We start from the raw sequence: 25,461 nt of genomic DNA, 5'->3' as shown, positions 1-25,461 counted from the left end.
CATGACACATAGGGTGTTGGAAGACACATGGACTATTAGGACACTGAGCATAGACATCTAAATTACACATATTTTAGAATAGGTTTAAATACTACTTTGGTTCTTGTAATGTTGATCTCTATTTATTTTGATCCCTCTACTTTCAAAATGTTCATTTTGGTCCCTATACTTTCAATTTTGGTTTATGTTGGTCCCTATATTTTCAAAATATTTAGTTTGGTCATTATGCTTTCAACCTTGGTTTATTTTGATCCTAAACTTATAAAGAATGATTATTTTTATCCTTTAAAGTGAAAATGAAGTGACTAAAATGACAATTTTTTAAAAGTATATGGACCAAAGGAACAAAAATTAAAAGTACGATAACTAAAATGAATATTTTTAAAGTATATGAACTAAAATGAACCAAAATTAAAATTATAGAGATCAAAATGAATAATTTAAAGCTATAAGGATCCAAATAAATCAAAACAAAAAATATAAGGACTACAAAAAAGTATTAAAACGTTTAGAATATTTACAATAACCTCTTATTTTTTCTATCTTTAGAATGCTACATTTTGACCAAAAAGAATATTAAAAACCTAGCGTGTGTAATACACGCTCCGAGAAAGAGCGTAGACAAAGCAGGTGTAGTTTCACTCTACTTCGTGGTCTTCGCTCTGGCAATTAATTAGAGCCAAAAACATGAACTTGTTCTTTAGAAAATCGAATTGGGAAGCCCCCTTTCTCTAGAATCTTCTTCGACCTTTGAAAATACGACCGAAATTCATCGACCCACTAAGCAAAAGGGCGTATTTGACTAACAGTAAGTTCTTTGATCCCTATCTGCAACTTCAATTTTTCTTCTTTTTCATTTTTCTTCTGTGTAATTTGTCTCTCTTTTTATGTGTATCTTGTTTGATTGCTAAGAAAATCTGATGGAAAGGAAGATTACATTTGAATCAATTTATGTTGTTCAATTTGGTAGTTTTGTTATATACCGAGTTCAGTGTGAAAATTTTCTACCACTTGATCAGCTCAACAAAAATTTTCAATTGTTTGATTTGGACCTCATGGGCTATGCTATGCAATTCACTTATGAGCTTGACTTCTTGGGGGGACTTCATCTTCACTTAATTAGATTTTAATCTACTTTTTGTTGGTTAATTTTAATTTCCCTTATCAACTGGCTTCAATGCAGACATTTTGGAGGGTGTTCTGGGTTATCAGGTGAAGAAATGGATGAAGAGAAGGAGCAACAGAGCCACAATCTTGGTTATTTCTTTAACTTTCCTTTTTCTCTGTATATGATTGAATGTTTTGTGTATGACATTTAAACCTCTCAACTGAATGACTAATTAAGTTGGAATAAGAAAAGTTTGTGAAGTTGATAGTTATAAGATTATGATATGAAGGACTTACAAGGACAAGTAGTATATGACTGCTGTAAGGTTGCTTTTTCTGGTGAAGCAAACATGGTTGGTTCCCATTGATAAAATTCTAACCTGATGAGCTTGGGCATTAATGTTTATGTATTTAAAATTTTCCAACCATGATTATTAGGATAATTTCTGACCAATTCATACAATACTATGTCCGAACATTCTCGATTCGACTTTCAGTGCATTTCATTTTGACCATGGGATCCATCATTTCCCTCCCATTACGTTTTGATTTCATTTATACCAGAATTCGAAAGATTGTTGCACTTCCTTTTGTATCAATATATGTAATGCCAAAACATCGTCATTATTTGTTTGACCATGTATGGAGTGTGAGACTCACCCATTTTCCTCCCTTCCATCATCTCCTTCCAATATCATAGTGTGAGTACTGGATTCTTCACATTTCTCCCATCTTTTTCCACTCTTCCATTTTTCCATAAATGGATAAATTAAGTTAATCTTGGTTTGTCAAAATAAGTGGAGCAAATTATGCCATTTTCTTATTCTTGGTTTCAAAAGGGTTTTTTTTGAAAGCTGATTGCTAAGTATCATTTAAAACATCCCCTCAGTGTGTTTCTTGTTCTTGATGAAATTTATGATTTATAATGGGTGGCGTTTCTTTAAATTGGTGCTTCACACTTCACATCATTCTGAACATATATTACATGTACAAGCAATCAATTTCTCAATTTGAGAACATCTAATATGTCGATGGAGAAGGTAAAAAATTTCTTCAAGGAATCTGAATAGTATGATTGGTTCATGTCAAGGAAATGCAATTGACATAAGTGAACCTACTAATCACCTGTTTGCCATGCAGGTCAAGATAATGAAAATGAAATAGTTGCTGAAGGTGCATCCGTTGTGCATGGGGAACCTCCAAACGATGACAATGGCCCCCCAAAAGTTGATTCTGAAGTGGAAGTTCTTCAGGAGAAAGTCACAAAACAGATTATGAAGGAAGGTCATGGTCAGATACCGTCTAAATACTCAACGTGCTTTTGTAAGTAACCATATACGCTTATGCCTAAATTTGTTTATCTTACCAGTACCTTGATGATGTTATCACAGTATTTCATGTGTGTGAGACATAGTTTCATGATATTTTCAAGTTAAAAGTTATTAGTATTCTCACTTACCATGAAGTTGACTCTTGTAGCTTCATTAATCAAACTTTAGAATTATATAATAAGGTTAAGTGATGAAAACTGATGGTTTAAAGATTTTCATATGCATCTGATGAACTGCTTGTTCTGATGTAAGTATTTTAAAGCTCAAACCAAGATTTGAATATAATGCATAGAAAAGCCAACATTCTTCATTGGAATTATACTGTTTATACTCATTACTGGCTTATGAAACTCTTGGATTAATATGGATGATATAGTATTTTGCTCAAGCCACTATTTTATTGTATTACAAGTATAGATCTTTGACATCTCTGCTCTCCTTAAAAGCTTTTATTATTATTATTTTATAACGTCGCTTTGAATATTTTTCCCATTGGCCATTGATGTAATGGATATGGATATATGAGTGACTTGACATATGTGTCAGTGCATTATCGGGCATGGACTGAAAGCACTCGGCACAAATTTGAGGACACATGGAATGAACAACGACCCCTTGAACTTGTATTAGGGAAAGGTATTTATTTATTTAGGCCTGTAATTATTGAGCATCAAACATACGTATGTTTTTCTCATATCCTCCTAATATTTCTGTAACAGAAAAGAAAGAAATGACTGGCTTGAGTATCGGTGTTGCCAGTATGAAATCTGGTGAGCGAGCACTATTGCACGTGGGATGGGAATTAGCATATGGAAAGGAAGGAAGTTTTTCCTTCCCAAACGTTCCACCGATGGCAGATGTATTATATGAAGTCGAGCTCATTGGGTTTGACGAGACCAAAGAAGTAAGATTCTGTTGTAGTTTCCAGTTTTTGCTATCTTCAATCTCATTGGCCCACTCTGCAACTGTTCTGAAATTTACATTCTCCTATGTTTTTCTCAGGGAAAAGCTCGAAGCGACATGACTGTCGAAGAAAGAATTGGTGCAGCGGATCGCAGAAAGATGGATGGCAATGTTTTATTCAAGGAGGAAAAACTGGAAGAGGCCATGCAACAGTATGAAATGGTTACATACTTCTCTTTTTTCACATTTGTTATTTTAATTTCAAGTCTCATACATTTCAGAAGATAATTTTCATCTTCTTGACAAGTTTTCTAATGGTTTCTTTATAGGCCATAGCATATATGGGTGATGATTTCATGTTCCAGTTGTTTGGGAAATACCGTGATATGGCTTTGGCTGTTAAGAACCCATGTCACCTCAACATGTCAGCTTGTTTCATTAAGCTTAAGCGCTATGAGGAAGCCATCGCTCAATGTAGCATGGTAAGATACGATGCGTTGTAGGTGAAGAGAAATTGTTTCTCATGTTCTATGAAACTTCTTCAAAGATAGCTCAAGTAAGCGGTCATGATTCGTAATGCCTTTGAGGAATTTAATATTGCATCAGATTTTCAGCCATCAAATGTTGTAAGATCAGAATATGGTGGACAGAGGTTAGAGGACTTTTTAGTAATAGAGTAGACACATCGTAGAGATAGAGCTGACGATAGCTCGATCAAATTTGACAGATTCTCTCCATCTGTGTCATGCACATGCTTGTGCGAATTACATGTTTTCTTCTCCAATATTAAAACTATGTTGGTATACATAGCTCACGATTCGTATAAGCTCGACTCTATAAAGCTTGGAATCTAGAAACCTCGAGATTGAATTATGCTAAGAAACAGGTTTATAAGGTTTATATAAGCTTGAATTTGTGTAACACTGTATGATTGGTAACAGTTAGCAAAGTTTGAGTTCGTGGAATATTGAAGTACTAAAAGTTCCAATCGATTTGATGTCTAACAGGTGTTGGCAGAGGATGAAAACAATGTCAAGGCCTTGTTCAGACGGGGTAAGGCTAGAGCAGAACTCGGGCAAACTGACGCAGCTCGGGAAGACTTACTAAAAGCACGCAAATATGCACCTGAAGACAAGGCAATCGCAAGGGAGCTAAAATCGCTTGCTGAACATGACAAGGCGGTTTATCAAAAGCAAAAGGAGATCTACAAAGGAATTTTTGGTCCCAGACCTGAGCCAAAACCGAAGCATGGCGTAATTGTGACTCAGCTAATCCTTATCTGGCAATGGTTGATATCGCTTTTCTACCGTCTCTTCAAGCGCGAAAAACACCATGGTGACTAGTTACAACTTTTTGAAGAACTGGGTTGAGAACTGCAGATGATATTAGATTAGGAAACTGAACCCTGAGCTAATTCTTTCTGTTTATCTTCTAGTCTTGAATTTTCACCTCAGGGTCAAACATTAGTTGTTAACACAAAGGTTTTCAATGGCTGAGTTGAACATTTGGAATAATGCATTCACTTCCCTCTTCTTAACAAATATATCTAAATGCAAATGAATCAATAGATTCCTAACAAATTATCTGGATATAAGATATCAATTACTATCTTAAAGACAATGGTAGATGATTCAAATGTTGGTTTGAACTTTTACGACTTTATATCAAATGCATTATATAAATTAACAAAATAAGTAGTCAAATTACATTTCTATTCCAAGAAAGAGTAAACTTTCAACATGCACAAATTTCAATCCCCTTTGAAATACATCATCTCCTACCACAGTTGTTTTGGCATTGACATCCAAAGAAAATAAGCGCAAACAATCTTCTGAGATATATATACATAAACAGCAAATGAAAGGCTCATCAATGTCACATCCTTCCAGTCCCCCTTTCTCTGAGGACTTAATTTCTCCTTCAATTCAATTCCCATCTTCTCGAATCTTTGGAAAAACCCAGGAACCATCTGTTTTCTTTCTTGGCCTTTCTTCTTCGTTTTTTCTTCTGAAGAATCTGAAGGATCTTGGTTATGGCGGCAGAGGAGGGCGATCGATCTGGGGCTGATGCTTCTATTTCCAAACTGCACGGCGGCGCTTCCGCTTTGGCGGTGGAAGAAATGGCGGTGGCCGGCGGAGAGGGCTGCCATGGAAACGGCAGGAGGAATGGGCTGGGACTTGAAAGAGAATGGGGTTGGGACTGGGGAGATATTTTTGCGGGGATGGATTTAATTTAATGAATGGGAATTTTATAATAAATTGGAAAAAGGAATGGATAATTTTTGTTATGTGTAGACAAAAATAAGTTGGGAATTAGCAACTTTTCAAGTAAGTTACTTATGAGGATCTTTCAATGGTTTCTTGGACTCATCTTTTACAAGTAGGAATATCTAAAGAAAGTGTATTATCAATTGAAATTCAAGTGGATAAGGACATCTATTACTAATATAAAGACCGATGTTCGATTTGTATGTAACAGTTGATTAGTATCTATTATATTTTAGAAGATTTTTTTCTATCCGTTATACCCTTGGTATAATAGTAATTACAGTCAAGTCATCTCTTATATATAAAGAGAGTTGAAGTATTTTTTTCTTTTTTTTCTTTTTTTTTGTTACAAATGAATATATGTTTTAGATTTTCTCATTTTCCATCATTTGTTTTAACATATTTTAGTTGCATTGATGATTTTACGATTTTTAATTCCTAGATAAACATAAGATTCTAATTTTGCAAATATCACTTAGATTTACTTGTAAATACAATTAATAACTTTTAAATTTAAAGTTTTTCTTCTATATTTTAGCTGCTTTTAATGAAACAAAAGATGACATTTAGATGATTATTTTTTAATAAATTATTTACACTTACTTGTAAATATATTTAATGATTTTTAAAATGGAAAAGTTATTTTCTATATTTTAGTTGCATTACATGATTTTTTCAACATTTTTTAATTTTAGTTTTCCAACCTTCAACAAAATCCCTAAAATATTAGTGGGGAATCATGAATTTGCTGGGATTGGTGTTCTAATTCTCTCGGAGTCTCGTAGTTTGTAAACAGTTTTGTACACATTGTTATTAATAAAATAAAAGTTATTTTATTTGTATTTACTCATATCCAATAAACAAATATCCGTGGTTATTTTATGTAAACTTAAGCATGTATATGGGATATACAAGTGAATCATGCCTTAAGTAATAACCTAAAAATTTGTAGTATAAGGATAAACGAAGGATACCTTATCCGGGTGACACTACGGATATGACACGTTTTGTAGAGGTTTACAAGTGTTGTGAATTGCTACAGATGGTCTAATCCTGACCATTCATGTGGAGACATGCGAGCAGGGGTGTCCTATACAAAGAGTTTGTATAAGATTGGACCACGAGATGATTAGTCTCTTTATATAACGCCGTTGATAATTGAGACTTACATCTCACTAAAACGACCATAGGTGACATGACCTTAATCCTGAGTGTTTTAGAAACTCCTACCTATGAGGGCAGTCCTTTGATTAGTATGGGTGACAGTGGCCAGATNCTGGGAACTTAGTTACACAAGATGGAATTCACTCCTTCCCCGAAGCAGGGGTAAGTATGGGTGAGAGTGGCCAGATTACCAACTCAACAAGCCTACCTTTTTTAGGATTTGGGGAGCTGGGAACTCAGTTACACAAGATGGAATTCACTCATTCCCCGAAGCAGGGGTAAGTAAATAGATTGCTCCCTTAAGGGTTGATTTTGGATCTTGAACATAGTGGCCACATACTCTCTTTGGAAGAGAGGGTCCAGTCATAGTAAGACTATGACTTATTGTTCATTAGAGGAATCAATGCTACTTAAGGAGTTAGATGTAATTACAGGGGCAAAATGGTAAATTGGTCCAACTATACTTACGAGCGATCTGTGAAGGATTATCTCACTGTTGATTGGTTGATATGAACACTGAAATATATCTATAGTGAGAAGAGTGCAGCTGTCGGTCTTTAGTGAATTTTTCGGCAGTTAACGGATAGTGGATCCCATGACTAAAGAGTTTAGTCAGTTACTCACGTATCGTTGGAGTTTCAAGCTATAAGTCCATAAGATCCCCTTGGTAGCTGAATGGGTTCAAGTTGAGAATCAATTCTTGGGGTTAGTTTGAAGTGTTCAGATTAACAAGAGAAAATTAAATTATATATGATACAATTGGTGTAATGTATGAGATATATCAAGTGGAGGAATTAATGTAAATATGATTTACATTAAGTACCATGGTTTGTATATTTCATGAGATGAAATATTAAAACTATAGGTTATAAATATAATACGATAAGTTGGTTATCATATTTATTTATAATATATTAATTATATGATAATTAAATCTTTTTCTCTAATAACCGATTAAGTGAGAGGTTATTGGTGGTTTTATGGTAACCGTGAGATAAAAAGGAAAATTGTTTTCCTAAATTTAAAAAGTTGCCTCATTCGGAAAATTCTCACGGAGACAAGCTATCAAGTGAAAGAGTTTCACTAAGCGATAGCTGTTCAGAGACTAAACGATCGTGTAGAGTTAACTACACGATAGTCATTCAGCTGATCGTAGCTAAATGATCGAGTGGCTAAGTCTATGCGATATTCTGCCATTTATTAAACAATTAAGCACATTGTTTATACGATAGACAATGTCTTATCTCTCACTTGCTCGATCGTATACCTCCAGTCTCTTCCTCAAGCCAAGATCATACAAAGCCCACAACTTTTTGATTCTCACACCGAGAATACCAAGGTAACCATTGTGGTGGTGTCCTCACTCAATTTGTGGATTGAGTTAAACTCGATTGGGTTCGAGGAACTGTTGGTCGTTCGTGGTCGTGTTGTTAGAGTTTCTATTCGTTGCGTTCATGTTGCTGTGGATGCATCTTGGACACTTGTAGATTGATCGAAGGATTCGTGAAGAATGGTTCTTCAAAGGTATGCATCCTCTATCCCTTGTATCATCGTTTAGCATGCTGTAATTTCTTGTTGTGCATGACTTGTTAGTTTCCATTTTAGAATGTAATTGTTAGTGTTCAATTCGAATGGAATTTGGAACGATCCCTTCCGTTGCTCATGGAAATCCTCATGCTTGATTTCCTTTAGAATTTAAATGAGAAAAAAGTTTTTATCATCAAACCCCAATCTTTAGAAATTAAAGTTCATCCAAAATTTAAGTCACAACTTCTAAGTCTCAACCATCAAACTATCAAGAAGAAAAACATATACTTCCATTTTATGATTCTAGTTGAAGATGTAGATGATGATAAAGATAGACTTTAGGTAGGATGTAGACTAAGAAGAGACGTAGACAAAAATTGTCGAAGGAAGGGAGATATAAATGAAGAAGAAGACATTCAATGCTTTTTTTCCAATAAATTTGTCTTAAATAATGAAATATTTTTAAAAATATTCATTTAGGGTGTGTTTGGTGTGTGATAAAAGTAGAGAGTTAAGTTGAGTTGAGTTGGTAATTATTATCTGGAGAGTTAAATTATTTGGGGAGTTAAATTGTTTGTGTTTGTTTGCAGAATTGAGTTGAGTTGATAATTATTGTTTGTGTTTGTTGTGTAGGGTTGAGTTGAGTTGAGTTGGGGATCTGATGCAGTTTTTTGTGAATGAGATTAGTTCTATTTTTTTCTGTTTGTTTTTTATTTCATTCTTTTATTTTTTTAGTTTTATGCTTTGCTATTGCTAATTAATTTTCAAATATACACGTATTTTCTCAAATCATTTATGGCATAAACTGGACAATCTCAATTTGTAGAACATAATAGATTATTTTTCATATATTCTTTTCAAAAACTGTAATAATTCTAATTCTCTTTAATCGATAAAACATACCAACAAAATATATTTGATATTGCTACTCAATTAATTGATTTATTGTATATTGTATGTATATATATTGAAGGTAATTATCCTAATTACTAATTGGTATATTGTATGTATATATATTAAATCTTGCTAACTTAACTTTATTATTTCACATATCATACAGTTTATTTTTATATAATATAGATAGTATATTTGGAATTGAAATTGAACATAGGATAATTACCTTTCATTTGATTATGATGATGAGAATGTGATGTAGTACAGTAATATTTTTCATAAGATCACAAAAATAATATGAACCAACCGAACATGTGGCCGTTTCCAAAAAAAATTCACAAAATATATGTTCTTTTCGATACTTATAATATCCGTATCATAATACAAACACAAAAATTACATGTCATGACGTATGCAAAAGTTATCATTCTTTTTGACATGACAGTCCATTGTCCATTTGCTGTTATCCAAAAGAACTATAAACAAAATATAGGGGTGTGGTTAGTCTATATATTTCTTCTTAGTAGACGGAGACAGTATTGGGTTATAGTTTAGATTTATGGTGTTATTTCCCAATGTACCTATAATAATCTAAAAATACATGTTTTCAAGTGCTTAATGAATTTTTTTCCTAAGGATAGGGTTGAAGGTATTTTAGTTAAATTTTTTTAAGGGTCTAGTGGGTTCTTTTTCTTTTTCTTTTTTTTTTTTTTCTCTCTCTCTCTCTTTCTTATTCTTCTTATTTTTTTCCCCTAGATTGGTTTATGAACCATTTGTATTAGCTTCTAAAAACTTGTCATACTCCTAGTTCCTAGGACAACAAATTTTCATCGAAAGATGTGTTAAAACGATGTATATAGAAAAAAATATGTATTTTTTCATACTTTCAAAACTTGGTGAATCGATTGTATGAATATTGGTGTGCAGTATTTTTTTAATTCTTATGTCACCGATTAGAAATTATATTTTTCAAAAATTAAACATTGGTTATAATATTAATACCATCGTTTCATTATAATTACATATTTTTTTAAAAAAAAAATTCAATTTTGATTGTGAAACGATAGTAAGACATACTAAAATTAATCCTGAAACTAGCTCGATAATAACACACCAAAATGTATAGAATATGTTCTTATTGAAGCTGAAAAAAAAATTGAAATGAACGTATTATTAGATAAAAAAAAATTACATAACAATACTATTTCACCCATAATTCATCAAAAATTTGAGAAGTATCAAATTAAAAAATATAATGTCGCCAACCATTAATAAAAAAAATTGTGAACTAGTATTCCCAAAAAAATGTGACCAACAATTAACAAATAACATATTTCCATAAAAAATAAATAATTCCTAAAAAAAGGAGATAAACCTCGAAATAAAAAACCTCCTCAAACTAATTATGAATGATTTGTGCAATTAGTTTGGACCCTACAAGAAACAAAATAATGATAGTTAGATTATAAATAAAATAAAATAAATTGAACTAAGGAGTAACCAACAAAAAAAAATTGAACTAAAGAGTAACCAACAAAAAAAAAATTGAACTAAAGAGTAACCAACAAAAGCATACCTTTTTTAAGGTTTAACACCCATAGTGGAGAAAGACAGTGGAAATAGAAATTAATTTAACCTCATTAATTAAAGAGTGAAATTAATTTGAATGTTAGTTGAAAGTAAGTAGTAGCCATGTTGGTAGTGAAGCCAAGTAAATACAAATAGTAAAGTCAAGTAAATAGAAATACTAAAAAAACAATGAACCAAATATGACAGTAGAATGAACCAAATATGACAATAGAATGAACCAACAAAAATAACAGTAGAATGAATTTGAACATATAAGATAAGATCGGTCCTTGGAAGAATCCAACAAAAACAATGAACTAAATCATCATATCAAATTTTTGTAAAACTAAAAAGTAAGAAAAAAATATTTATGTAATATAACACAAAAACTCTATTAAATTAACTACCTAATTTGAAATGAAAAACAGATTAGGATGAGCGCCTCATGAGCGAGATCCTCGTGAGCGAGATCAAGCATTTCTTTAACAACCTGTCTTCCTAGCGATGCTCACCTTACTAGCGAGATTCAGCCCACATTTCTAGCGAGATTCCTTTCTAGAGCGAGATCCTCATCACAAAATTAGAGAGATTTCACTTGTCGAGGGTTGAAGTTTCGACTTATGTATGTCGAAACGTCAACCTTCGACAACCCTTTATACATACTGTTTCCAAGTTTTTCTTTATTTGTCGAGTTCTCAACGTTCGATTAATGTTCGACCTATGTATGTCGAAACTTCAACCTTCGACAACCCTAATATACATATTCTTTCCAAGTTTTTCTTTATTTGTCGAGTTCTCAACGTTCGACCTCTACATGAATCGAATCCTCAATCCTCAACTTCTAGCAAAACAACAATATTTCACTAATAAGTTTCAAAACAACCTTATTTCCCTAATAAGTTTTGAAAACAACCATATTAATATAAAAGGTCCTAGTGTTGAGGGGATAAAAAAGAGAGTTTTGAGTGGGTAAAAAAAAGTTTTAATAACCCATAGGCTTTCTTTATGGGCTTAACAAATATGGGTAATAAATACCCACCTAACTCAATAACTCATACCCATTTATCAAACACCTTCTTAATGGTTGCAAGTAACTATTTATATTTAATGGTAGCTCGTAATTATGCAAAGGTTAGTTTTAGATATTTTGAAGTTTAGGGTTCCAACTCTCTACATTTTTTCCTCAATGCTAAATAAATGTTTAACAATTCGGCAGGTGGAGGTTAGGGTACATATTTACAGTTTCATTATATAGTATCTTTAGTGATGTATTAGTTATAGAAGCTCACTTGAACAATTTTGTGCACCTATTTCCACTTTTACTGCCGATTTCATTGAAAATTTTTGGTATATTTAGTTATATTAGGGTTGGCAATAGGGTTGGGGTGGGGCAGACTCCCCATCCCCGTCCACGCGGGGTATTTCTCCTCATCCCCACCCCCGTCCCCGCCTTTATATATATATATATAAAATCAGGGACGGGGACGGGGACGGGGCGGGGATACCTTCCCCGATTTGATCCCCATCCCCAATCAAACCGGGGATTCCCCGTCCTGATCGGAGCAGAAACCTGCAGGGATATTTGCCAACCTAGTTATATATGTAAATACTTTTCAATAACTAACATTTAAGAGTTCTGCGTTTTATGAAGTTATACAAGGTAGTTGCATCAAGCTTTCATTTAACTTATCATTTTAGGTTATTTAGTACTTTCCCTACACCTATGATACATTCTATGTTAGTTAGAGTTCATAAATATATATACACTGAAATACCAACATTTATGACATCAAAAAGTTTGCTACATGTATACATGACACTAGTATTATGAATACATTGTGAATTTAGAAATTTTGTATTTTTTTTTATATAATGATTATTTTATATTCAATTATCTTATTTAGTATACGTTTATAATTGTAGAGATTCGTTAGTCTTATGAAAACTAACGAATTCTCCTAAAATATAGATTTAGGCATCTTTACCATGAACCTTTAATTTAAGTACTTTTGAAACGCAAACCTGTCATCAAGTTTAAAACTATAAATTAGATTTTTTTTTTTTTTTTAAATAGAGGTACTAATACCATCCAAAAATATGTATGGAGTGAATTTCCCCCCCTTTTTTTCCTACTTTGGTCTGGATGTGGGACACCCTACACAGAATACTCCATCCAATGCCCCAAATCTTCATCATTAAGATATGAATGGATCATACATCGTTGAACTTCCTAATTTCTACCCCAAAAAGACAGAACAGAGTCGAGAAGCTCAGTTAATTCACCGGAAAGAAGTTTTGTCTATACAAACAAAGAGATTCTTCAATCAATCTTCATCAGAGTCCGAATCCTCAGAAACTGTCTCACTATCCAAATCACTAACCACATATCTGACCTGTGTTCTGTTTGCTCTCATTGATCTTCCTCTCGCCGGCAGAACTCCGGCGACTTCTTCTTTAGTGGTCTCAGAAGAAGCAGAACCCATCACTTTCTCTTCAATTCCACTTTCTTCTTCTTCTTCTTCTTCTTCGTCCTCTTCCCCAATTGTTCTTCCTAATATAGAGCCACTTTTCTTGTTGAAAGGTGATGCTCTTATCTTCCTCACTTTCTTCTCCGGTGAGATGCCGGAGTTCTCTGCCGGTTCCAGCATTTCAGTTATCAGTTTCTGCCCCAACTTCGCTGCAGCAGCAGGAGGCTTGGTTGTTTTGGCATTTGTAGCAGCTGCCTTTCTTCCTCCTCCTCTTCCTCCTCCCTTCTTGGTTGCCGGAGGGGCTACCTCCTTTACTTCAAAATCATCATCGTCATCATCGTCATCATCGTCACTAACTGACATCTGAGCAGACTTTGCAGTAGTTTTCTTCTTGGCAGCTGCTCTCTTGTTGGGTTCTTTCTTCTTGGCCGCTTGTACTTGCGGCACTTCAGTTTCCATGGAAACTGAAAAGTAAAAAAAGAACGATCATCACAACTTGTATGATTTCAGAAACCAGCGCACAAATACATCTTTAGTGTTGCTAAAAGGAGGTAATGGTAAAAATTCAACAAGATAAAGGACTTGCGTTCAAACTTGAAAGTAAATTTTCAACAGAGTAATATTATTTTACCTTCTGATGGTTCAGGAGATGACTCAATTTTATAGGCAGCAAGACGATCTTTAAGCTCGAGGACTTCGTCGTCGTCGTCGTCGAGAACTGCAGCTTTACCCTGTGGTTGTTTCCGCAGCAAAACAAAGTCAATTTATTTCTTGGGGTGGTGTTTGGACAACTAAAATGAAAAGAGACTTACCTTCTTAGCGGGAGCTTTTCTTGGAGCTGCTTTGCCTTTGGGCTTCACCACCGGGTTATTTGCTGTGAAGTGAAATTCATTGAGGTTAATACTAAAATATGCAAAGAAATTAAAACCAAACAAACAATGGAGTTTTTCTGAAGAGGGATGAACAAAAAAACTTACCAACTTCCGCTGTTGTAGAACTAAATGTTGTGTCCATACTTTCTGTGACAGGTTCTGCATTGCTGGTTTTCTTACCGTTACGTGGAGCTTTTGGTGCATTTCTAGAGATTTTTGGCTTTAAATCGTTATTCAATTTGTCTCTTTGTTTTTTTCTTGCCTCCATTGCCTGAGCATCATTATTATCCATCTCCTGTATAATAATTAAAATCTTAAGCAAAATGTAGAGCTGATAATAAGCATATGAAATGTGAAAGAAACTATTCGTTTCATCTTACATCAAGTTCTTTCTCAAGAGAATCAAGGTCATTCAGCCACAAAGCCTTGGGGGTTGCCTTCCTCAGATCGTCCACTTCTCCTTTCAGCTTGTCTCTTTCATTACATAGCTCCTGAACCTTCTCAATGGTCAAGGTTCCAATCGTCAGAGATAGTAGATACTCGTAATCACTAACTCGCGCCTCTTTAACAACTTCTGGACTCTCCTCTGCTTCATCAGCTTCATCAGATGCCCCAGCAACCTCCGGCTCAACAGATTTATTCTTCTTTGGAAAGGGTGTAAAGCCTTTCGCTTGAAGCTCATGGAACAAATCAACCTTTCTTCTATTGCATACTATTATCTCTTCATTCACCACACCAAGGATAAACCTCACCTTGTTTTCCAGTTTAAGCAACTCCATTTCAAGGTTTTCCAAAAGATTTCTCTGCATTACGTGAAGAATTTTTTTCAAATCATTGTTCTCCCACCCTTTCAGATGGATAAGGAAAAAGAATACAAGAGAATGTTCACCTTTCTTTTCTCGTAGAAGTCAAGTCTAAGGGGGAAAAATTCCTCAAGAACTGCAAAAATAGTTATATTTTTCAATCAGATCGCAGAGCTCTAACAGCATAATAAAAAGCTAGGAGTTATCTGTAAATTTCTCAACACAACTTACTTTGTTCTGGAGTGTCATATTTCTTAATCACGCCATTAGCATCAAACAGGTGCATGTTGCTAGTGCTGACAGTTGTAGTTAATTTGAATTTCTTCTTCAAACCTTCTTGGATTGCCAGTAACATGTTTTCCTCCGTTAAGTGAACATCAATGGAAACAATTTTGTCATCACTGTGGTGATCAGCTTGCTGCATATCATCAGGTAAAGTAGATTTTCTTAGCACAGTGACAAAAAGAACAACGCAAGGGAAGCTTTTACTGAGCAATAATTTCTCTACCTCAATAAAAGGTTCCTTCGCTGCTTTTTCTTTATCTTTGTCATGCTTTGTAGCAACTTTTGTGACAGAGTCAAGAAAATCTTTGTAGTCATTAGTCCATCGGCGGACTGGCAATTCAACTATTCTCAACATCGTGTCACTGACTTCCTCTATAATTCCACTAACAGTATAACTAGTGCCTCCTTCTTTAGTAGCAGTTTTCTCTATAGTTCCTGAAAAACCTCTATACCAAGGATCCATTGGCAACATCGTCCCACCATCCAACATGCGTCTTACATTTTTAATGATGTCCCTAGGATTATAATTTGGAACGTACGAACTCCACCCAGTACCAATTCCTTCACTTCCATTGACAAGAACGGTTGGTATGATAGGCATATACCTAAAAAGCACAAAAGAAAGATTAAAACATAACGCTAAGCCTTGGTCAAACTTATTTTTCTTAAAAAGGAAGAGAAGCACAAGACAGGAAGAGATTTACCAGGTTGGTTCAATCGACTGGCCGTCTTCATTTAAGTAGTTAAGAAGTTTGTCATCATCTTTCGGGAAAAGGAACCGTGTAACATTTGAAAGTTTAGTGTAGATGTACCTAGAACTTGCATGATCTTTGCCTCCCTGGAGAACGCACAAAACAAATTAATGACTAGAATTTAATATGAGTTCACAAGTGTTTGAAGAAATGAGGGAAATATCTACTTGGTTCCGTGTGCCGAACTGTCCATTTGGTAGAAGAAGATTAATATTGTTGCTGCCGACAAAGTCCTGTGCCATTCCAATGATGGTACTAGCAAGACTCTGCTCGCCATGATGATAAGCAGAGTGCTCAGATACGTAACCGGAAAATTGAGAAACCTTTGCTTCTTTGATAAAGTTCCTCTTGAAAGAACAGAACAGGATCTTCCTTTGGCCAGGCTTAAGGCCATCAACCATCGAGGGAATAGACCTTTGTAAATCAGCCATTGAAAATAATATAAGCTCCTTGTTGACAAAGTCGCTGTATTTTATCAATTTTCTTGTCTGATCTAGATGGGTACCAGGCTGCAAGCGTGTTATTGAAACATTAGTAAGACATTGTAACTCCTTGCAAAGGCAAAAATATAAGGGTGGTAACTTCTAACCTCAAATTGACGGAGCCAATTCTTTCTATCTTCAATCTTTTTCTTACTGAAAGCAAGCTCAATGGCCTCCCCATCATTGTCATCTTGCCAAATAAAATCTTTCTTGTGCTTTGTCAGCTGTTCAAAGTACTCTCTCCCTTCTTTAGATGTGCTTGTTCCCAACCCCTACATAGGATAACAAATTAATGGACTGAAGCATTAATATCTTTCAAATATAATTTGAAGAAATACAACTTACACAAAGAAGTTCCTATACTTGAGTCTTAGAAGACCGACCTTATAGTACTTGATTGACCAGCCACTTGCATTGCCTCTCAAACTCTCTTTCCAGGACTCGTACTCAGGCATGGTATAGAATGACAAAACAGTTCCATTCTTATGAGTAGCCTGCAAACGTGAAGGGAATGTGTGAGAAACTGTACCGATTAGCAAACTCGCGAGTAAGAATTAATCAACGAAGCAAAACCAACCTTGACAATAGGCGTTATGAATTCAACCAGGAACGACGGCACTCTTAGGAGAGAAGGCCAGAATGAATGAATAAAGTTGATCAAGAGTCCTTTAATGTGCGAACCATCATGATCCTATTATATAGGCATCAATGTTAACTCCTCGTAGTAGGAAACAAATAGAAATAGCAGACAAGTGAAAATATAAATGAACATAAAAATCATAAGCCATCAGACCTGATCGGTCATAATCATCAAATGACCATATCTCAAAGCCTTAGCATTGTTGTACTCCTTCCCTTGCTGAAGTCCAAGAATTTGCTTGATGTACTGAATTTCTTTATTCTCCGTGATCTGTTTACTAGTTGCTTCCCTCACATTGAGCAATTTACCTCTTAGTGGGAATACACCATAAAAGTCTCGTCCTACTACACCGAGCCCAGCCATCTATTGATACAACAACAAAGTTATAAATCATCTAGGGAGAGAGAGAGAGAGAGAGAAACATCAATTCGTAAGTGTGAAAAATGAAACTTACTGCAAGGGCCTTAGCTGAATCTCCTTCCGTCAAAATTAAGGTACATTTTTCCGAGTTCTTCCCTCCAGCGCAATTGGCATCCTCCAACTTTTCTATACCACTAATCTTTTCTGTTTTAGCTCCATCCGTTTTCTTCAGGTCTTTGCTTTGCTTGAAATTAACCCATGAGAGAACGCTGTCCATAATTCCAGATTTTGTGGCCACTGGGTTGCAATATTTACAACAATCAGTATCTTACATTTGAAATAATAAACCAACATATAATAAATTATGTTAGTGATTAATGCGTGCATACCATTCTTCAAAAACTCTGGCGTTAGTTCGCATGTAGAACCGAAACTGTTTGAACGTTTAGTCAAAGTTTCCTTGGTTTGGGAGTCGAAGGATGGATTATCAATGAGAGCGTTGATAAAAACCCACAAATAGTTCTTCACATTGTGGGCCTTCACGTTAGCATTTTTGTTCTTCTTATTTACGGCAGTCATCACATAATTTGAAATTTGATTAGTGATGTAATCAACATGAGTTCCACCCTTAATGGTTGAAATCCCGTTCACAAAGCTGACCTGTTCAACAAAACACCATTACTAACTTTAAGAACTTTAAATATCCAGCTTCAGTTGCATTAATCACATTCATTCGAAAGATAGATACCTGCTGGAACTGGCCCTCACTTAAGGTCACCACAATTTCCCATCGATCATTTGGCTTAATGTGATACCTAAAAAGACCATAAAATCCTCATACCAAATCCGTAAAACATAATGTAAACTAATTTTTCCAAAAAAATTTCAACGACTCTACCTTTTTGGAGGTTCCGTCTGGAATGTGGATGCTGATTTGAGGTAGAGATCTACATAATCTTGAAATGATTTAATAGGGACCCTTTGTCCATTCAGCTCAACCTTAACGGTTTTACCAAGGCATCCGGCCAAATCCAACACTCTCTTTTTCATCAGTGCAACAACATCATCTTCAAGATGAGTCATGTTGAACTTTGCCAAGTCTGGCTTAAAAGTTACCTTGGTCCAATTATCACCCCCCTTGCACTTTGTTATAATCGGCTCAGATTTTTTCCCCATATTATCATTGAATACCTTCCATATACAAAATAAACACAGTAGTTAGTTTCCAGCTCTTACTAAAAGAACTTCAGATAATACTACGTAAAGAAAGCTAACCTCAATGAACCGAAGAAATCTTATACGGATAACAGAAAGTTACATTCAAGAGTGGGGGAAAATGACATCGAAAGAGTAATTTTTCAAATGGGGGCTCAGCGAAAGAGTATGAATCAAGCATGAAGATAACTGCAAACAGGATTTACAATACGTATATAGCATCTTTATAGTTCTTTAAGCACAAAAATAGAACGAACCTCGGAATTAAAGACATTGCAAATTCCAGAAATGCACAAGCAGTTGACTAGTTAATTTCCAGCTCTTACTAAAATAAGTGAAGTGCTTTACACCAACCCAAATGAGCTCCACATGTGTGCCTAATTAGAAGACAACACACAATGCACTAATGCATAGAAAACCAAGTGAAACTGGTCTGGAACTTTTCTCTAAGTTCACACTATTCTCTCAGGTGTTTTCAAAGAAAAGAAAGAAGCTCGAGAAGGGGAAGAAAGAACAGAATGCTCAAATCAAATGCATGAGGAAGAATTAAGTGAATCTTGAATCTTGAAGAAGATTTACAACAGATATGTTTCTAACCTTCTCACTCTGAATTTTTCTCTCTTAGCTCTTTCAATGACTTGGTGAGCTATTTATAATAGATGAAGACAGTTAAAAGAGATAAGATTAGATTCTGTTTTACTTTATCTTTACACTAAGTTTAGATTATATATATTCAGGTTAGTCTAGTGGTTACCATACTACTGAAAGCAACACAATTAATAGAGGTCACACGATCAGTTCAAATTCTACTGAACAATTAGTCGAACAAAATGCTAATCATTTCCTTCTAAAACATAAAATCCAGGCCATTGCCCAATTTCAAACACAAATCAATACATAAACTCACCAAATCAGAGTACAAATCCGCGAACTTACCTGATTGCAACAAAAAGAAAGAAAAAAAAGGGATTGAATCTTCACTAAGGATGCACTAATCATACCTGCTTATACTTCTTCATGCGTTTTCCATCAGCCGTCTCGATCACAAATTCAGTAGAAAAAATGTTGGTAAGTTTTGCACCATAGCCATTGCGTCCACCAGTGGTTTTCTTTTCAGTATCGTCATAGTTACTACTAGTCAACAAATGTCCAAAGATCAACTCAGGCACATAAACCTTCTCTTCCTGATGAATTTCAACCGGAACTCCATCTCCATTGTTGAACACGCTGATACAGTTCTGTTCGACGTCAATATCAACCTTGACAGAATCCATCGAAGGATCTCTCTGCTTATTATCTGCAGCATTAACCAAAATTTCATCAAAGATCTTGTAAAGACCAGGCACGTAGGAGACGGATCGGTGGACCATTTTGTCGTTCTCGTAAACCCAAAGGTTTTGGGTGTGCTTTTCAATAGATCCGACATATGTATCGGGCCTGAGGAGAATATGCTCGAGCTGAGACTTCTTCTGGTACATTTCTTCGATTGTTTTCTTCGGCCCTGCCGCAGGATCGGAGTCGACATTGGCGGCGTTGCTGTTCTGCAGTGGGCGTTTCTTCTCCACAGCCATGGCGATCGGAATAACTTGAGAGAGAGAGAGAAAGACACAGAGATGGTGTCCGAAAGATTCAAGATGAAGAGAAAGAGAGAGAAAATGGCATTTATAGAAATTAGGGTTCGATTGAAGAATTTGAATTTGAATTTGAATTTGAATTTGAATTTGGGCGCTCTTCTTTTACTACAACGACTAGCTCTGCAATCCGGGTTTTTGGATCCGACTGGCTCGGGTTCCGAGAAACCCAGTCATCCGGGTGAGGCTTTTTCAGGTTTTTTGTTTTAATTTTTATATATTTTTATTAAGTTTTATTTTCGAGCAATATAGTAATAATTTTTTTTTTTTTTTAACTTACGAAGTTGCGTTTTTTTTTTTTTTTATATTAAAAAAAATTGAATAGGTATATAATGTTTCTTTTTTTATTTGAATAGGAATGGGTTGAATTTGAACGATAAATCTTAGGATTCTCATTAAGTTATATTCACATTGATAAAAAGTATATAAAATTACAAGGGACTTATTGGTCCTTGAGTTTCAAATTTAGTTTCTATTTAATCAATACGTTTTAAAATATTACATATTTAATCTTTAAGTTTTGATTTTAGTTTCAATTTAGTCCATAAGTTTCTAAATATCACAATTTGACTTTTGACATTTGAGTTTTATTCTAATTTGGTCTCTAAGTTTCAAGATTTTACATTTTTAACCTCAATTTTTCATTAATTTCAATTATTAACATCAATATCTATGAATTAGTTAAAAATAATTATGAAAAATAGTAATGAAACTTAATTGATTATAATTTGTATAATTATTTTAGATTTATTAATATATATTAATACTAAAGATGGAAAATGAGTATCTAATAAAAAATCAAGGTTAAAAATATAAATCTTGAAATTTATGGACCAAATTGAAATAAAATTCAAAATTCAGAAATAAAAATCAAAGTTCCAAAAGTACAAACACTTGACTTTTTGCTATAAAGTATAAATATTTTTTTAGATTTTTCTATTTATAAGAATTTTCCAAACCAAAAAGTATTTTTCCCAAATTACAATATTTTGATGGTAAAATCTATTAAAGACAAACATTTATTACTATCTAACCTTTTAAAGAAATGATAGAGATTTATCATTGATAATAAATTTCAATATTTATTTTAATTATTTTCAAATATTGAATTAAGATTAGTAATTCAATTTTAATTTATATTATAATTTTTTTTCAAATTATTATTATTTTTAATAAAATTAAAATTAATATATGCATAGATAATTGCATGGAGAGTTAAAAAAACATACATTTTAAAATTAATAATAAGTTTGAATTAATTTAGATTATTTTAGGTGAACTCATAAACCAATCGATCTATAAAGTTTTCATTTATTTGAATCGTTGTTAGGTTGATTGGATTCATTGGATCATCAGGTATTTTAAACATTCTGGGGCTGTTTGGGGGATCGTAATGGAAAAAGAGCTTGTAATGTAATGTAATTCAAAACTCTTGTCTGGATTGAGCATTTTTTGTCCAATTTGTAATATCAAACTCATTCTATTCTCACAGTCTTCAACCCGACCCTCTTTTCCACTATTTTCAAACTTCACGATCCCATTTTCATGCCACCCTCGATTGCTCACATATTCCAACACTCATTTATTTCCAGTAATCCTTATTGCACTCCAACCTCCCAAACAACTCATCTTACTTGAAACCGAGATTTTGATTATACGAATATATTAGACAAAATATTGATATCGATGAATATTTTTGTAAATAAAAATATAAATTTTATTTAAATTAATAATTAAATTATTTTTGCTTCCTAACAAAATTATATATCCAAAGATATTGAGATTAGGAGATGCTATAATATATATATTATGAGTATATATATATATATATATAAGTGACCGTGAGCATAATGGTGAGAATAAAGAATAGATAAGGAAAATGAAAAGGATTATTTTTTTTTAATTTTTTCAGGACTATGAAAAGGAAATTAAGAGATAAGGAATTAAGGATGTTTAGGAATAATAATAAGCCTGAGAATAAGATTGATGGGAATGAAGGATGATTGGGTTTGGTCATGCATGAGAATGTTATCCGAATTTTTGTGGGAACAAATTACTTTGTATTTAATTTAAAAAATTGATTATGACACATTTATAAAATGTTAAAGATTAACTAATAAACAACAAATTCAAACTTTTGAGTAAATTAATTATTTGAGTCTCGTTTGGTAACTGTTTTATTTTTTAAAATTAAGTCTATATCATCTATATTTTTTATCATGATTTGCATCTTCCTAAGTACAATAGTTGAATTTTTAGCCAAATTTTAAAAATAAAAACAATTTTTTTAAGGCTATTTTTTTTAGTTCTTAAAATTTGGCTTGATTTTTTAAATCATTGGTGAAAAATATATAACACAGGAAGAAATTTGGAGATGAAAATAGTATCCATAAGCTTAACTTTAAAAAATAAAAATAAAAAATAAAATGGTTACACAAAAGGCCAAATAGTCAAATAATCATATCAATTAAACTATTAATTACAAGTATTTATAAAATAAATAATTTATAATTAAAGTTACACAGTTACATAATTTGATGGAACAATTTGATGAACTTATATAATTATGATTTATTAATTAATAAAACAATCAAAATTGATTTGAGAAAATAAATATAAAATTTCGTGATTAAAAATTAATGATTCTAATTAGTCAATGATAATCTAATTATAATTATTAAAAAATAATCTCCTAAGATATTAACCATAACGATAATTTATTATCTACATATATAATTTATTAATAAATTAATAGTTTTAATGCATCAATTCTTTATGGTTTATTTAAAAAAAATAAGTGTATATATATATACACACAATGGTGTACATGGGTTGAGTTGGGGATATTTTTGGACTAACCCGAAAATTTCGGTTGGTCCAATTAGCAACCCAAATGACTCAAACATGTTCTCCAACCCAACCCAATCCTCAAAATTTGGGTTGGGTTGGGTTGAGTTGTCGGGTTATTGTTTTCTTTTTAATTTAAAATACTTAAATTTTATCTACAACACATTTCTAATAACTCAAATCTCATAAAACTCAATTCTATCTAATAATTAAAATGTCATAAAACTCAATTCTATCTAATAATTATAATGTCATAAAACTCAATATCCCATAAAACTCAATTCTATCTAATAATTATAATGTCATAAAACTCAATTCTTACATACCAAATATCTATAACATCTGTTACAAAGTTCATAAAAAAAAAAAAAATTAAAAAGAAAAACATAAAGAATTCACAAATTCATCATATATATATTTTTTAGTAGTATATATGTAATTTGGGTTGAATGCATGTAGCAAATATATCTAATTTACCTTTCTAGGTTAGTTCTCAGATAGGGGTATTCTGTTTCCGTCAGCTTAAATACCCAACCTAGATAGAATTAGCGTTAGACAAAAGGTCCCTTATAGATACATTTGCTACAAATTTAATCTTTTAATAATCCTTTAATTAAAATCAATTTAATCCTATTAAACTGATTAAAAGATTAAACTAATTTCTAATCTCATTAGAAATGTGATCTTAGGTCTATGTGAATCATGTTTTAAAACTATTTTAGAAAATGATTTTAACCTATGCATGCTATTATGAAAATTATTGATGTTAATTCTAATTTCTTTTAATTATAACTTTTATAAAAGAAATGAAACAACTTAAAATCAATTATTGCATGTGAATGCATATTTGGGTAAATTATAACAATTATAAAATAGCCAAAAATACTGACATGCTTCATGCAATTCCATTCATTACTTAACATACATAACGCTTATATAATGAAGTAATGAAATTATTAATAACATACATTCATCCATACATTCAAACTATATATTATAACACTTATAATATAAATGATGCATGACTATGTTATTAAAACATGTAACCATATATTATAATATTTATATTATATGATGCATGAGCATGCTATAAATTAAATCATGCAACTATATATTATAACATTTATAATATAAATGGTGCATAAATAATGCATAACCTATGGTGGGATTTAACTATATGACATCATATAAATATATAAATAAAATAAATCATACATTATATGCATAATTTAAAATAATTATTGGACCGATATTGGGCTCCTAAACAATGATTAAATTAATATAACAATTATATTAATTTAATTAATTAAAAACAACTAACTATTACAAAATTAATAATCAATCGGTACAAAACAAGCGAATTGAGTCTTAAACTGCACAAACTGGACCGTCCAACACCTGAATCGACCATAGATCGCTCGAACCAAGCGAATCAGACATAAATCGATCGAGCTATGAACCAAATTGCGCGCAAATTGGTTCGTTCTTTTCGTCTCGGAGCATTGCAATGTTATGACCTAGCATTGCAACGCTATGAAAAGAACATTTTGTTCCACCCTTCGTAGCGTTGCAACGCCGAAGCCATTGTACAGTTGTCAGTAAGTAGATAATTGCCCCATAAGGGCTGATTCCAGAACATAGTGGGCGTCACACCCTCTCTTGGTCCGAGAGGGGTTTGGTTATAGTTGGACTATAACTTATTGTTCATTAGAGGATCGGTGGTACTTAAGGAATTAGATGTAACTATAGGGGCAAAATGGTACTTTTGGCCTAGCTACAATTATAGCAATTTGTAAAGGGTTATCGCTATTTATATCCATGGACATAGAATATACTTTAGTGGCGAAGAGTGTAGCTGTCAATCTTTTGTGGAGTGACTGATAAAGAGTTTAATTAATTATCCAAATACCATTGAAGCTCAATACAGTCCAATAAGAATCCTCTAGTAGCCTCAACAAGGTTATTAAGAATTAATTTTTGATTAATTTAATTGTTCAAATTAATTAAGAAAATTAATATATGTGATATAATTAAATTAATTATTATGTGATATAATTAATATAATATGTATTTGTACATTATAATATAAAGTTTATTGAAGAGGAATAAATATTTGAATATGATTCAAATATTAATTAATATGGATTTGATTCAATATAATTAAATTTAGTATAAATGTGATTATATTAAACACCACAAACTAATGAGAGAAATTAAAAGCTATAGTTATATTTAGATACAATATAAAACTATATGTTATATGAATATTCGATATAACATATAGTTATTATACTATAATAAGTTAGTTGGAAGTCCGGGTTTGATCTTGAGCACAGGATATGTT

General features: G+C 32.9%; 2 protein-coding genes across 2 annotated transcripts; one reads left to right on the top strand and one right to left on the bottom strand.

Moving 5' to 3' along the window:
* The first annotated feature begins 652 nt into the window (after positions 1-652).
* Positions 653-4,882, top strand: LOC120091423 (peptidyl-prolyl cis-trans isomerase FKBP42). The gene is made up of 8 exons (XM_039049444.1): positions 653-808; positions 1,184-1,257; positions 2,248-2,430; positions 2,985-3,074; positions 3,158-3,342; positions 3,441-3,563; positions 3,671-3,823; positions 4,349-4,882. Exons 2-8 carry the CDS (start codon positions 1,221-1,223, stop codon positions 4,682-4,684), a joined length of 1,107 nt encoding a protein of 368 aa, XP_038905372.1. The 5' UTR covers positions 653-808; positions 1,184-1,220; the 3' UTR covers positions 4,685-4,882.
* Positions 4,883-12,857: 7,975 nt separating this feature from the next.
* On the bottom strand, positions 12,858-20,291 carry LOC120091858 (DNA topoisomerase 2). Its single transcript, XM_039050007.1, has 19 exons — positions 19,641-20,291; positions 18,323-18,615; positions 18,173-18,239; positions 17,814-18,084; positions 17,519-17,721; positions 17,218-17,427; positions 17,002-17,115; positions 16,808-16,918; positions 16,532-16,696; positions 16,110-16,451; positions 15,895-16,028; positions 15,414-15,795; positions 15,137-15,323; positions 14,992-15,041; positions 14,483-14,905; positions 14,208-14,397; positions 14,043-14,104; positions 13,862-13,961; positions 12,858-13,694 (listed from the first exon to the last, which is right to left on the bottom strand). The coding sequence occupies exons 1-19, from the start codon at positions 20,208-20,210 to the stop codon at positions 13,087-13,089; spliced, it is 4,482 nt and encodes a 1,493-aa protein (XP_038905935.1). The 5' UTR covers positions 20,211-20,291; the 3' UTR covers positions 12,858-13,086.
* Positions 20,292-25,461: the final 5,170 nt, after the last annotated feature.

This window comes from Benincasa hispida, chromosome 11 (assembly GCF_009727055.1).
Source record: "Benincasa hispida cultivar B227 chromosome 11, ASM972705v1, whole genome shotgun sequence".
Lineage (NCBI taxonomy): Eukaryota > Viridiplantae > Streptophyta > Magnoliopsida > Cucurbitales > Cucurbitaceae > Benincasa > Benincasa hispida.
Note: the sequence above shows the minus strand (reverse complement) of the source record. Positions and strands in the feature narration are given on the sequence as shown.